Source organism: Patella vulgata, chromosome 4 (assembly GCF_932274485.2).
Source record: "Patella vulgata chromosome 4, xgPatVulg1.2, whole genome shotgun sequence".
Taxonomy (NCBI): Eukaryota; Metazoa; Mollusca; class Gastropoda; family Patellidae; genus Patella; species Patella vulgata.
Genome location: NC_065882.2, coordinates 84548084 through 84564245, shown reverse-complemented (window position 1 = coordinate 84564245; position 16162 = coordinate 84548084). Strand labels below are relative to the sequence as shown.

Here is a 16162-nt window from a genome sequence, read left to right as displayed (position 1 = left end):
AACCCCACCCACCCACACACACACACCAATCAAATATTTTCTATAAGTAAACATATGAATTTTATTTTTGGTGAAATATGTCCTAACTGTAGATGTTTATATGGTTATCCCCAGTGAAATAACCAAAAAATCCCCCCCCCCAATCAAATATATTCTATAAATAAAAAAATCCATTTTATTTTTGGTTAAATAGACACATTAAAATTTTATATGAAATATGTACTCTAAACCGCAATCTAAGAAAAGACATGAAATACTGGTCAGATTTGTTGTACAAAAACTGAAATCAAAAATACTTTTAAAAGACGGATCTGACAGAAATGCTTTGTGTGAGGCCTTCCGGTGATCAAAACACAATACAGTTACTTAATTACATAATATTAATAAGTAATTAATACCGGCCTTTAGACATTAAATAAACTTTAGCGTATTGAGATCAGTCGTGGTTTAAAGATTATGAAGTTTGAACAAAATGACGTAATAACATATCATATTTTTTTACGGTGTTTTCACACAAACTAAAGACAACACAAGGGTTATTCTAATATTTGAACCAAGAACGCATCTTTAAGCATCTGTTTCAGGGAGCCACGGTGGATAAGTGAGTAAGACGCTGGCTCGCTAGCCTGGAGGTCGATATAAGAGTAGAGCACAGTGCCTCTACCCGGGCAAAATGTCCCCTTATAGCACACTGTAAGGCGTATGTCCGTCTACATTAGCCCAGTAGGAGCAGAACAGTAGGACTTTAAACCCCATTTCATTTCATTTAAACACCCTTTTCAATAAATAATTTAATTGTTAAAAACTTAATGAAATAATTCAAACGATGCTAACTTTCTTGTACATAATGTCCCTACTTGACTGTGAACATTTGTTCTTCTTAGAACAATTACACCCAAATATGTTAATTAGTAAACTTTCATATTTGAACGATTCTTCCAGTTAGGAAAATAATTTTCCACATTTTTACAAAGTTGAACAATTACAACCAAATAAGTTATTTAGTAAAATAATTTTCCATATTTTTACAAAGTTGGACAAACATTTTGACAATTATTTTGGTTTGCTGCGACAGAATATCTGAGACGAGCATATTGTTCTCTATGGGTTGTCTTTCCCTGTTAAGTTCAATGCATCCACCATATAATTTATCAGCCTTTGACTAATTCAGTGCTAATCTTTTCTTAAATAATTTCCTATCTTACTAATTCTTGACGTAGATATATTTAACTATGAGAAATGGCAATCAGGGCGACATTGCTTATAAATAACCAACTCTATTACATATATGATAGGCAATCACGACGACATAACTCATAAATAACCCAACAAGTGTTATTTCATGGTGCATATTTTCCAAGTCTTATTGCCGTGCAATTAATCATTGTCATATTTAAAATCGATATTATTCTTAGCTCATCCGACCAAGAGGGTAATGCTGCCCCCCTAGCCCTGATACCTTTTTAAATACATTACTCTATGCCTGCAATCCAATGCACTGTAGGTAGATGAATTAGATCACATGTCTGCAATTTGCTTCCCAGAGTTCTTGAAATAAATCTATTAATACATGACAATGGAGTATTGTTTAAATATGAAAAATGTGTGAAACATTCGGCCGACGGTAACTAGTGCATTGTGGTAGTGGTCCAATGATAAAAGAAATGAAATGATGTTTAAAGCTATACCTTTCTGCACCATAGTCGACCCCCCATGTCGGGGAGCTTTAACGTGCTGGCAATGTAACATATGGGGCCTTGAACATAAGGGGACTTGACTATCCGTTCATGTTACGTTATTAACTATTATTGTTGATGGATACAGTATCAGTTTGTTCGTGGTCTGTTCTCTACCAATCGCATCCTGAACAAATGTCTGATCCGTGTAAAGAACAGCGTGACTTCCAGATTATGGATGACTTAGTTCATGCATATCAGAATATTTATCAACTATAACCACATTTTGCAACACGCGTAGTTGTCACAGAAATAAACAAGTTAAGGTATCATTTTGCAACACGTGTGGTTGTCACGGAAATAAACAAGTTAAGGTATCATTTTGCAACACGTGTAGTCGATTTTAGTGTAAAATTCATTTATTGAACAGCGGACGTCATAGCTATAAACAAGTTAAAGGTATATTTAACAGTTTCAAAAATCTGAACCAGGTAACAACAAAGAACAATCGTTATAATTTATCTGGCAACAAATATAGGAAGAGTACCTTTAATGCAAAATATTTTTGTATATAATACAACCCTGGAAATCAGTTTTCAGCTTTTGACAAGAAGTTTTCAAAATGGTAAGTTTGTTCCAAAGCCATGCTATATTTCATCGCATGGTGGCTGTCATCACTGTAAATATTGGTATAAAGATATATTATTATTGTGGTGGTCCCTATAGTTATTATAAAGATTTATTTCTGTGAATACTGTTTGACTCTATCATGTGTATTTGATACGGCAATATCACAGATTCTGGTAGGTAATATTTATTTCTGAGTAATTCACTATTATATTATATCAATTGTTGTAGAGTGTGTCTATTGTTTTTCTTGTACAGTGCCTTTGTGTTGTATGTTACCGTTTTAGTATAGTACCTGTTGTTGTATAGTGGTGTTATTATACCTTGTATTGTGCATGCAGTTTCAGGTCACGTGTAATATTATAGTGGTGTTATTTTACCTTGTATTGTACAGTTTCAGGTTACTAGTATTATAGTGGTGTTATTTTACCTTATATTATACATGCAGTTTCAGGTCACGTGTAATATTGTAGTGGTGTTATTTATCATACCTGGGTGGATATCAGTTTTAGATGGAGTTGAAGTTCAACTAGCGAGTAAGTGAAAACTTAAAACTATTATGTAAATGATAATATTATGTAAAATTGTTTTTCTTAGGATGTATGTATTATGTATCGTTTATATTCCCGTATCGTGTAATAAAGCGGGTTTACACGTAGTTCCATGTAATAAATATTGTTTATATTTTAGTTCCATGTAATAAATAGCGGTTGTCCAGTGGTTTGGATTGTTCGTACTTGGTTTTATTTTATTAGTAACATGTAATAAAGTCTGTGTACATATTTCAGTACCATGCAATAAAACGTGTTTACACGGCGGTCGGTGTGATATAACTCCAGATCCAACGTGTTCAGGTTCGGGTTATAAACAAATATGTAACTGTCCATCATCTTACACAGGAGAATTCTGTGAGAATGTCCTCATCAAAGGTGAGTTGAATTACATTTGACCACGCGTTACTGCACTGTTGGTTGTCTTGTGCATACACTCCAGAGACAATCTGGAATTTAGAATGGGTTGAAGGTGACGATTCTAACGCAAATCACAAGATGTGTCAGCGACGCATAGACTTGGGTCGACTTTGTAACCGCGCTTTTTCGTTGTGTTCTTTCCTTCAGGATTCCCTGTTAGTATGACTGCCACTGCTAAAGAATCCACCCCGTCAACGAAGTAATATAGTAATACACTATATCTTTTATTAATTACAGTGGAATGTGATAAACTTTGTCAGAATGGCGGTCGATGTGTGGTTAATTTTAAATATGACGGATGTACAACTGCTTACTCATCTTGCGTGTGCCCCAAATACTATTATGGAGATTTGTGCGACATTTTTAGAACTGATCGTAAGTATATGATGGGAATCTTAACAATTTACTAATTGACGGCCAAATGCAGCACTATACATTAAACATACACGCTGTGTTACCACCAATCTTCCCAATACAGGCCTATATATGTATATAAAACACCATCGAGATTCTTCAAACCCTGTATCTAGTAGTAATCTGGTCAATGTTGGTATCAGTCGCTCTAGTCAGTTATCTTGTGAACAGATCAGGGGGAGGAACTAAAATGTCCCCTTGAATACAATTGCTGATTGGAGATGTGCTAATGTTTGATATAGTTTAAATTGTTTTAAAAGAAACTGACATTCAATTGTCACCTTTTTACAGCTATATGTGATCCTCCATGCACAGCAGGTCAGGGCGAATGTGTTGTCCTACGAAATTCACAGTTAGCACCTCACTTGACTGATCGAGCCTACTGTAACTGTTCAATGTCGGCTACCGGATATTACTATGGAAACCAATGTCAACATTATCAAGAAAAAGGTAAGTGTTTCCATATTAAACGCGCCAAAGTTTCAGGTGCTTGAGCTGACTGAATGTTTTTGTCTCGTGGATATGATCAAATTCGTCTGAACCTTCCGATTTCATTTATAATTCCTTTTCTGATTATTAGTATTGGTTATCTACGAGTATCGCCAATAATTATATTTTTTTAAAAAACAATATTTTATTCACGGGTTACCGAAACAAGCCAAAGGCTTATACAGGGTGACACAAAAAAAAACGTTCATCAATAAAAATCGAATAACTTCCAAAATTTTATTTAGATTAACAGAAATATTCAGCTACATTAGGTTAAGTCTATGTATCAGACATCTCCAAAGTTGTATAAATCGGCTTCCCAAAAGCAAGATACATACATGATATAAACATATATTATAATTATCAATATACATGTATATGGAGTATTAAAGTACATATATAATAAGATTACAGGAAGAATATAATCAACATACATGATATAAACATATATTATAATTATCAATATACATGTATATGGAGTATTGAAGTACATATATAATAAGATTACAGGAAGAATATAATCAACATACATGATATAAACATATATTATAATTATCAATATACATGTATATGGAGTATTAAAGTACATATATAATAAGGTTACAGCAAGAATATAAACAAGTTTTAGCTAGCATCAGGTCCAAGAAGGGGTCGATATTTCGCCTGGGGTCAAGATCAAAGTTTTGCTTCATTGTTCAGTAAAATCTGGCCAATTACACACGATTCAAATTAATTTTTTGGACGTATTAAAATTCTCGATTCTTGTGTGTCCTAAGAATATCTACCATCATTATAATAATGGGGTATTAGGTTAAAATACCATCTAGACTAAACAGTAGATAATTCTTATCGTGGAGGAAACCTATAACCCAGTGATCCAACTTCATTTCTTCTCTCATATATGTTTAAAATGTAATTATTGTATTTATTACAACAGGATTGTGTAACCCGCCATGTCGCAATGGAGGGGAATGTAATTACAGGGGTATGTGTATTTGTCCACAAGACCCAAAAGGATATTCAAGGGATTGCAGGGAATTTGACCCAGGTTCGTATACTATAATGTCATGTTCACAATATGTGCTGGTCCCCAATGGTCACCAGGGAAACATAGTTATTGAATATTATTAGTAAATGCAGGAGGACCGCACCACACATAACCAATTACCTTCGCATCTTTAGGATTAACCTCTGCTTGTGCATAGATTTATGGTTTCTGAAACAGAAATTATGTTGTGTTAGTATTTAAACTATATCCATTACATCCCTGAAGTTGGATGTTTCATTTATCGCTTGCTTCATTCTACAAATTTCGATCGAAATGATTTTCTAAACGTTTGTTAGGTATGAGACATCTGAAATTGGAAATGGTATACGATGTACTGACAGCATTGTTGTCAACCTTTACCTGTAAATTTATTGTGATGTGTTTGTTTTATAGTATGTAATCCTGCCTGTCAGAATGGTGGAACATGTTATTACGGTTCTTGTGGATGTACAAGTACAGATCAAGGGTATTATAACGGCTCCGCATGTGAACAGTTTCAAAGCAACAGTAAGTATATTTTTTATACAACTACATATTCGTGTCATCAAAAATCTTCAAATTTATTGGAATTCGAAAAATAAATTTCAATTTTGAAGGATGTGAAGCATTGTTGTCGTTCCTGTAGAAGTTTACAGTGATAGTTTTTTTATACAGTATGTAATCCTGCCTGTCAGAATGGTGGAACGTGTAACAGAGGTTCTTGTCAATGTACACCTACAGATCAAGGGTATTATTACGGCTCTGCATGTGAACATGTTGACTGTAAGTACTAATTTAAATGTATTTATTTGTATTTATACAGACACTACCCTAGTAATCTGTTATGGTAAATAATATACCACTAACTATCCTAGTAATCTGTTATGGTAAATAACATACCACTAACTATCCCAGTAATCTGTTATGGTAAATAATACACCACTAACTATCCTAGTAATCTGTTATGGTATAATAATATACCACTGTCTATCATAGTAATCTGTTATGGTAAATAATATACCATTGACTACCCTAGTAGTAATCTGTTATGGTAAATAATATACCACTGATTATCCTACTAATCTGTTATGGTAAGATCCACTAATCACCCACCCCCCCTCGCTCCCCCCGAGCACAAACCAACACCAATAATAGATCACTTACTATCCTAGTAATCAGGTTTGATACATGTAATATATAATATCTGTATCCAGTATCTACAATATAAAACCTCTATTTACCCATGTTATTATTTAGAAATCCTATAACCATTAGAATAAAAATAAGTATGGCCGACATATTATTGTCAGATTCAAAACCTCCATCCCCCAACTTTGCACCTTTCCCTATGTTTTTCTGGTCCCCTCGCGGGTGCAGTCTTAACAGTAAAGTAACAATAAAAGTTTAATATATTTTATTTTTACATAGTATGTAAACCTGCCTGTCAGAATGGTGGAAAATGTTATAGAGGTTACTGTCAATGTACAATTACAGCTCAGGGGTATTATTACGGCTCTGCATGTGAAAAGTTTAAAATCTTACTAAGTATGTTGTTATCTCTATTAAAATTTGATGTATATAACCACATATTCATGCCATCGACAGTAAAACTTGTTGCAAATTCCTGAAGCAATGGCCGTCTTCATTAGCCCAGTCGGAGCAGAACAGAGCACCATTTATTTCTGAAGCAATGGTACGAGAAATCACTCTCTAGCCATTGCATTCGACTGGTTGTTAATCTGACCATCAACCAATCATAATCTGCGACAGGAATCATCAGTCAATCCAGCAGTGTTTGAGTAGGATTAGGTCTAATAAAACGAAACATTGTGACGAGTGTGAACTTGCTGTGATTAAACATCATAACCCGCGGACGTCGACACAGCTAGTGGGTGTGTCTTCTGTAGACTGGAAATAAAATCACAACTTCCACAACATTACGTGTGCCTCAAATCCCACTAAAAAAATTACGTCCTCACGTTATTCAAGCAAACGGACAGTGAACAGTCTGTCAGTTGGTGACCCTCTTACAGTTTTGTCCCATACGCGCCTAGTAGGTATTTTTCATGGACTCAAGTATTTTCTAGTAAGACTGGATGCCTCTAGTGTTCATACCAAATTTGACATACATGTTGGGATGTAACTGCCCTATAAATATTCTAAATGTATTTTAATAGCGGTTTAAACCTTAGACTTATTACTACCAGTACATATCTGTTGGTCCTCGCGACATTACTACATGGATCAACACACATACGCCAGGTATCGTTACCGTATATCTCCCACTTTATTCTACTTATTTAACTACAGTTTTCATTGCTTTAGTTACGGTTATATCGTGTGAAGTGCTAGTAAACACATTCTAATTTTAAAGACGCATTTGGCTAAATCTGCCTGATTCAGGTTTTTTGTCTGCCTTCAAATGTTATATGAAGTATTATTTAGCCATTTATTCAAATAACAGTCTCTCGGATCGCCGGGATATTAAATGGAAATTAAATGTTTCTCTTTCGGGATTCACTACATTATTGTGAGTGAGTCCGGATGTGTAATTTTGAGTCAAAATTAGTAGGTTTTTCATATTATTTGTGCATTTCAATTATAGGAGGATGTAGTCCCCCTTGTGAAAATGGCAGTGTGTGTCGAGATGGTACTTGTCAATGCAATGTAAATGGTTCGAATTGTTCTACCGTGGAAGGTATGTTATATTTTATATTATCTATGTTGATTCAGGTTAGTTGATGACGTCATAATATGGAAAGAGAACTGGGGTATAACGTCCACTCAACACAATTAAGTAATTTCGGACCATATATATATATGGTTAAATTTTTATTCAATAATTCGCTTGCGCGTAGTGGGAGGAAACCGGAGGACCCGGCGAAAACCTACGCGGTGGGATAGGCGACCCCACTCCTTATAACGTACACGCTGGGAATCGGAACCTCACCACTTGACTCATTGACAGACCTTGTGATCTGAAACGTAACCGCTATTCCCCCCCCCCCCGCACCCCAAAAGGGTGTATTAATAGCGTTTCGTGAAATAATCGTAAATTTGACTAGTCGGTCAGCTAAACAGAGTTTATCTATTAATGCTAGACTGTTCCCCAAGAATTTATATCATGTGGACCTATACAGGCGGCAGAACGGATTACTGCTTAGATTAAAGGAGTACAGAATCCAAAGCATAGTGTAACTCATGTTGTAATTACATTTTACCAGAATGCGTGGGTGGCTGTTTAAATGGAGGTACATGTGATTATAGAGGTAAATGTAAATGCCTAATGGAATACACAGGTGTCAACTGTGAAACATATACAGGTAAATTATCTATTTGGTCAAATCTAGTATTTAATTAGCTTTATTGCATCTGCTATATCAATATACAATACGCCGGGACAGCAGAAATTATAGAAAAAGTCAATGTACAATTAATAACATGATTTATTACAGTGTAAAACAACAATCACAAATATGGTAGCACATGGTTTATTACAGTGTAAAACAACAATCACAAACATGGTAACACATGGTTTATTACAATGTAAAACAACATCACACACATGGTAACACATGGTTTATTACATTGTAAAACAACAATCACAAACATGGTAACACACCAGAATCATACAAATAACATAAATAAATGGGCTTGCTATATTAACACATAGTAACACCTGAAAATTATGCAGATTGGTTTTTTACATGGTGGAGTAGCGATGGCTCACTGGATAAGACGCTGGCTCCGGACAGGATAGTGCTTCGTCGTTCGGATGGTACAAAAAACCGAGATTGCATGTACCATGGACAGTTAGAATTTGATATAAGAGTAGCGACGCTGTCTTGTCTAAATTACACACATAGGACATCGTATGGCCTGTCAGAGTGGAAAAGTGGGACGTTAAACTCCATTTTATTTCATTTTTGTATAGGGTGTCCATGTCTGAATAACGGACGGTGCTCTGATGACGTGTGTCAATGTACAATAAATGAAACAGGAGCATTCACCGGAGACCTTTGTACAGAGTTCACCTTTCTTTGTAAGTAACCTTATTCTATTAGTACGTGCAGGGGGACTGCACCACACATAATTTACACAAAAACAAGACAGATCCGGGGGCTAGCCGTAAGCTTCCACTGACCTGTACAGTCCCGGGCCTTTAGTGACACAGACTTCACTCAAATTTGAAAACAATCATGAATAAAACCCAGAGAAACCATTGTGTAATACCAGCATGAGTCACGATCTGCTATATGTTACAAGAAATATGAATGTAAGCATATTGTAGTAAAATTTAACTATACAAATTTGAAAATAATCTTGAATATAACCCAGAGAAAACCATCAGGATCTGCTATATGTTACAAGAAATATAAATGTAAACATATTGTAGTAAATTTTAACTATACAAGTAACCACATCTGTGAAATGTATAAAAAAAAAGGTAGTCTAAAACTAAATGCTCGATGTTTTAGTATTCATTGTAATATGCTTAAGGGTGAATCTTGCGTTTTGATTGGTCGATTAGACACCGTCTATTGGACAATAACACCCCTCTAAATTAGAAAAATCACGGCGTATTAATATTATGCGTACTACTTTAATGGAAATAACTACAATGGAGACACTCAATTTTGATCTCGGTACATTAGATGAAATATTTGGAGATATGTCCGAAGGTGAACTTGAAACGCCACCCCCTTGTCAGGTAATAGCTACAAACAACAAAATATTCAAAAATCTATTACAAAAACATAAATTTTATTTCAAAAAGTACTTTTTAAAAAATGAAGTGAGAATTTTAGGTTTTTTTTGTGTCTTGGGTCCTAATGATCTCAGGACATGTCTATTGGACAATAACACCCCTCTAAATGCGAAACAGGAGGTGTTTATCTCCTAAATAGAATCAGGCATATTGAATATACAGTTAGGGTACATCCACCCACCACAAAAACAGCGCAAAAAACAAACAAAACTGAATACAAAGAAGCAAATGAGAAAATGTAGACCGTCTCGATAGACAGCCGTCTGCTGACTGAATGACATGACGTAAAAAAGGCAGTTGCTAATGACGTCAGAATGTTTTGGTGATAAAAACACCACAATAAAAAGGGCGATAATCCAGATAAAATAACGCCAAAAGGTTTAAAAAACCTATCAATTTTGCAACTAATCGGAATTATTAAGTTATGTAATTGCACAAAATATAATACGTATTACCCCACATAAGATATACAAAACAGGTATGCTGAAGAAATCGTACTATGTAAGTGTATTTATAAAGGCATAATATAAGAGCGATAATCCAGATAGGATTAGGTAACTACAGAAAATTTAAAATAAATATTAAATTGGATCATTATCCAATATGTAGTCCGTTACATACTTATAAGAAATGTCAAACTTGGTATGTTGAAGAAACGGAAGTTTCGAAATTACTTTTATCTAAGGTATCTACTATGGGTTTATTTTTTATCAATTATGAAAAAACTATTAATTCCAGTATAGCTACGGAATGTTCTGCAACAAATTACATGTTGCGTCCTTTGGCAATAGTTTTAACTAAAGGTTTTGTTTGACAGATGCTGGAGGATATTATGTTTTTATGGAATTTAGGTATAGAATAAATGTAAGGTAGTGCATCTATTTTGACATTTTCTTTTATATCTTTACTCCTGTTGAAAGTATATTGATTTTGTAAAATATCTAATATGTATCGGGTTATTTGTGAAATTTGTCATTATTGAGAAGATCCTGAATAGCATTTGGGTAATAATTAATATGTTGATTTTTCGCTGACGACAACCAACTCAGACATATGGACACATACAGTAACAATAAACTGTCTATCAAGGTATTAAATCATTGTCTTTGATCATCTCACATCCAGCTAGTTTTTTAAATGTAAATTGTAAATAATTAAATATACAAATAAATTATTATTATATCATAAACCTAACTCCAGACACTGGAATTGGGCAGTTTCAAATATTAATTTTCTATAAAGTTATTAAAGAGTCATGTTGGACGATCTCAGATTCAGCTATAATACATGTTGCTTCCTACCCGACTAAAACCTAAATCGGCAATGAGATAAGAACAGAACACAGTTTTTATGGGATACAATCACTAGTTTTATTCTAAAAGCACGACGTTTCGACAAGTATACTCTTATTGTTTTCAAGCACAATGACATTTAGTAAACTTGAGGTCAATATATACAAAATTCATAGTGAAACCATCAACATGGATTAAAATAACAGCAACAAAAAGAATATAAGAGGTAAAGGATATTTAACAAGCACAACAAGCTAATTAGCCGACTGAATAAACTCTAATACAATTAACTAGTATGAAGCCCTTCAAAGGGGGCTATGAATAAACAGGGTAAAGCTGATTAGACACAGATAGTGAGGCCATATATGCATGGAATTAAATATGACATGGATTTATAAATACAAATATAACAATACACACATCATGGTCAGGTTTGGGATAATCTATAATAGCGAAAACTTAATCAAAAAGGGGGGGGGGGATTTTAATTCGACCAAGGATGCTAAATTACCACGGTTATGCAGATTAATAACATCATCATATGCCCTGGGGATGTAAAGCCCCAAGTCCCTATTAAGTTCAGGTGAATAGCTTCTAGGATCTTCCTGGTTTTCTTGTTCTGAGATAAGAAGACTTCTCAAAATTATATTCTGATATTTTCGATCGTGAAATCTTCGTTGTTCGTTTTGATAGCTCAGAAGTTGTTTAATTTTATCAACAGATCCGTGTTACCCGTCAGTTCTGAATGGTGGATGGTGTGTAGCGGGTACTACTTTATGCCCCTACGACGATGTGGGATATTTCCATGGTGACCAATGTGAGAAGTACAGTTTAAAAAGTAATTGTAGTAACTACAGTCGATATTAAAGGGGCATAACCCTGTAAATTGCCATGGACAGAGTTCAATGTCGTCAATAGTTGGTAGATGGTATGAAATGTCTTTCACGCGCATGCGGCGCAATCTACAGTATTCTTGGCATTCCCAGTGGTGTCGTTCCGTTGTACTCCATTTACCTCTGGGTCCATCCACGGGGTTTTCTCAAATTCAAATTACCTGTTCTTGATCTAACTTGATTCTACGAACCAATCAAAATCAGTTTACATACCAGCCTTAGTGTCATTTTTTACGTTCACACGGGGCCTCTTTGAACTTTTACTAGTTTACAGGGCGATGAACAAATTAACCACACTAGGCAACATATGTGTAGTGTTTAAAATCGGTATGATATCCCCCTCTCTCTCAAACGATTTTGAATGTTGCGTGATGCTTAGACCTGCGATGTCCAAGTATTCAAATTAACACCCGTATTGTATTCTAATTAACACCTGTACTGTATTCTAATTAACACAAGTACGGTATTCTAATTAACACCTGTATTGCATTCTAATTAACACCCGTATTGTATTCTAATTAAGACAGGTACGGTATTCTAATTAACATCTGTATTCTAATGAACACATGTGCTATATTCTAATTAACACCCGTACTGTATTCTAATTAACACCTGTACTGTATTCTAATTAACACCTGTGCTGTATTCTAATTAACACCTGTGCTGTTTTCTAATTAACACCAGTACAGTGTTCTAATTAACACCCGTATTTTATTCTATTTAACACCTGTATTGTATTCTAATTAACACATGTTCTAATTATCACCTGTACTGTATTATGTAGGTTGTAACGGTAGTTGTATAGAGCCAGAAGTGTGTTCAAGTTACGGTTGTACCTGTCCGTACAATTTGACAGAGCGTTCCTTTACCTTTACAAATGCAAATGGCAGATGCCAGGGAACACTTTATTAGTAAGTAAACATCGGTATCTATAAAATTATTGGGGCGTTGACGAGAGTTCCAGAATATTACTGACTGTTGTAATGGTGCGCTTTATAAGAGATGTGTGAAAACAAAGACAACAGCGCGGAGCAGTAATCTGTTCATTTTGAGAAATTGACTGAGTGACATTGATGATCTCAATTCGGGACAAATGAAATAAAATGAGGTTTGACACCCTTTGTTTCTGTATCAACTGGTTATGCTACGAGGGAAATCTCATCGAATCCAAACTGGCAAGGTTGTGTTTTATGTACACGTCAACGTTTTTCGCCATATATGAACCGCTAGATTTTAATAGACACATTTCATGATTTAAATGTCTTATTGTTTAATATCTTTTTATTTCAGCTGAAACCAAAATTAAAGATAAATGATCAAACATCCATTTTATTGTTTAATTTGTTTTTTTTTATTAATGAAGATACATAGATTCTTTTACCTTGCCAGCATTATATTCTTTAACAGCCCAGTCTGGGTATCCGTGATAAGCAGTACCAGCTGTATATTTAAAGGGGGGGGGGGGGGTCCTGTTTACCGTGGGTAATCAGTACCGTTTGTATATTTAAGGAGTGGGGACCCTGATTACCCCGAGTAATCAGTACCGGCTATATATGTAAAGGGTTGGGAATCCTGATTATCCTGGCTAACCAGTACTGTTTGTATATTTAAGGGGTGGGGGCCTCTGTGTACGTTGGGTAATCAATACTGATTGTATATTTAAGGGGTGGGGACTCCTGGGTACGTTGGGGAAAACAGTACTAATTGTATATTCAAGGGGTGGGGACCCCTGGGTACGTTGGGCAATCAGTACTGAGTGTATAGACCATGTGTTTTTATGTCGTGGGTAATTTCTTCCTTAATCATATCTAACTTATGTGTATTGGTTTTGTATCTAAAGGGGTGCGGATCCTGCGTGTTTTCGTTCCATACTAACGACTAGACGCTGTTCCTGACAAAAACCCGTCTATGTCTAGCTATGTCATCATGTCCCCTTTTATAACGTAAGAAAGTAAACAGCGGCTATAGGATTAAAGCGGCAATAATTCTTCCCAATCCAGATGTGCATATTATATATGTTCTTCCCTTTCAAGAAGTAACTCATCAAAATTGTCATCATTAACGGATCGTCATAATTGTGGTTGATACTGATCCGAGGATAATTGTCGAAACGTTAGGGTAATCCCATAAAAATTTAGTTTTGTTTTATTCCAGAGGTTGGGTGGTGTAGTGAAATCATAAGTACTGTTATTGAGTCAAGTGGTGTGATTTCGATTCCCCGCTTGTACGTGGCAAGGAGTAGGGTCGCTTGTCCATTGTCTAATCTCGTGAGCTTCTTCCGGGACCTCTCCTCTCACAGTTAAAGACCCCTATTAAATTTGAACCATGTGTTAGTCCCGAAATGAGTTAGATTGTGTCGCGGGTGCCCCCCCCCCCATCTCTCTCTAGAGTTTTCTATGTAGAAGAAACAGGAACAGTATATCTAGTAAGGCTGATATCTTATTTTCTTGTTCAGTTAAATCAACGCATGCGCCCACCTGATAACTGGATTCTCTGTGTCAATGTTTCTGGCTGTTATTGTCAGGAACATATTCTTTATTAGGCGTTACTAGTGAATCAATCGTAACTTCTACGTGGAAAAAGAAATAAACATGTTTTTATCTAACATTTTCAGTTCTCTTGAGCTTCATCTGGCCATGTTAATATAATGGATAGTCTTCCTGTGACCTACCACAACACAAACTACTATAATTCAGGTTCCTTCGAAATGCATTCGTAGGTTAAGACCGAATGTTAGCCACAATTCTCCCCCGCTATCAAGAATGGTATCCGGCTTCGATATGTCTTCCCTGATAGTCCCGCCGTCTCTTTAAAAAGGCAAGCGCCCAATTTGCTGACCACTGTACTAATTACTAAATATTTAATGGATATTGTTTATTTGACGATCTGGTTGTTACTGGAATTAAGCTCCGAAGATAGCTCGTAGCTGCGGCATGAAGAGACTTGTACGTCAATAGAAAAATCTTATATTTTACACTTTCCTCACGGGTAGCCAAATCAAGCTGTCTTAGAATGGATGAAATATATCTTGAAGTTTCGTTTTAGTAATAATTCGCGCGGCTGTGTTTTGAATCTTCCGTAGACGATTTAAAGAAGTTGTTGGGAGACGAGTTATAATAGTAACGAGTTATAATAGTCCAGACGAGAAGTTATGGAGGCATTGACAAGAGTTTGGGTTGAATCCACATCAAGATATTTTTAAAATTTTACTTATTTGGCGCAGCTCAAGGAAACAGAATTAAGTTATAGAAGAAATGTGTTAATTAAAAGTTCGAAAATAAGACCTAGATTTCTAGCTGATTGACAACAAGGATTACACAATCTCCAATAGATATTTGACTTATATTTGAATCTGCTACGGAGATTTGTATGGTCGGTCTAAAGATTGAAAGAAATTTTTGAAATAAGTTTCAAGTTTTTTGGGTTTTTTTTTCATGTATCCACACGCCGAATTTTTCAATCCACTTGGAGTTGTATTCTCTGGGCGACACTAGTTGGGTCACTGGGATACAACGGCGTATCGTTAGTAAAGAGGTGAAAGTTCGCATCACATCCCCTGATAACATCACCAAAACAAGCGTGAAAATTATCGAAAGAATTGGAGCGAGGTCTGATCCGTGGGGAATTCCATACTGTGATACTGTTGGTTGTCATTTTTCACCCGCAACACAAACTATAATTGCGGTCTACAATTTCATTAGGATCTTATATGTTCCAATGACGATTCTGATATATTTATCCTTTGATTTAAGCGCTGCAGGAGACGTTGGTGATCTATGGTGTCAAATGCGGCAGATAAGTCCAATAATACAATAGAATAATATTTTTTTGTCCACAAAGAATATCACTTTGAAACTTTGTTAGGACTGTCACTGTACTGTGCCGATTTCTGCAAATAGACTGATATGTTTCTAGTAGATTATATTGATTCATGTCGTCTTTTAGTTGTTCCGCAATGATTTGTGTTTTCCATATTCGGTTCAAGTCAGTTCATTAGCAGTCCTG

The 16162-nt window shown here is 35.4% G+C and overlaps 1 protein-coding gene across 5 annotated transcripts in view; it reads left to right on the top strand.

Moving 5' to 3' along the window:
- Positions 1–2163: 2163 nt before the first annotated feature.
- LOC126818294 (neurogenic locus notch homolog protein 1) overlaps positions 2164–16162 on the top strand; it is a 28612-nt gene continuing 14613 nt past the window's right edge. For 2 of the 5 annotated variants that reach the window (XR_008787903.1, XM_056100486.1), the window contains exons 1-11: positions 2170–2301; positions 2752–2839; positions 3092–3232; positions 3512–3649; positions 3980–4138; positions 5115–5225; positions 5619–5732; positions 5880–5987; positions 6633–6749; positions 7810–7902; positions 8429–8527. Coding sequence is in view for 4 of the 5 variants with exons in the window: in XM_056100486.1 (XP_055956461.1) it covers positions 2299–2301; positions 2752–2839; positions 3092–3232; positions 3512–3649; positions 3980–4138; positions 5115–5225; positions 5619–5732; positions 5880–5987; positions 6633–6749; positions 7810–7902; positions 8429–8527 (1171 nt within the window). In the remaining variant the exon portion in view is untranslated. Of the gene's footprint in view, positions 2302–2751; positions 2840–3091; positions 3233–3511; positions 3650–3979; positions 4139–5114; positions 5226–5618; positions 5733–5879; positions 5988–6632; positions 6750–7809; positions 7903–8428; positions 8528–9138; positions 9247–11985; positions 12103–12941; positions 13069–13447; positions 13485–16162 lie in introns of those variants that run through there. The other 3 variants (XM_050545629.2, XM_050545630.2, XM_050545635.2) reach the window with 3 other exon arrangements.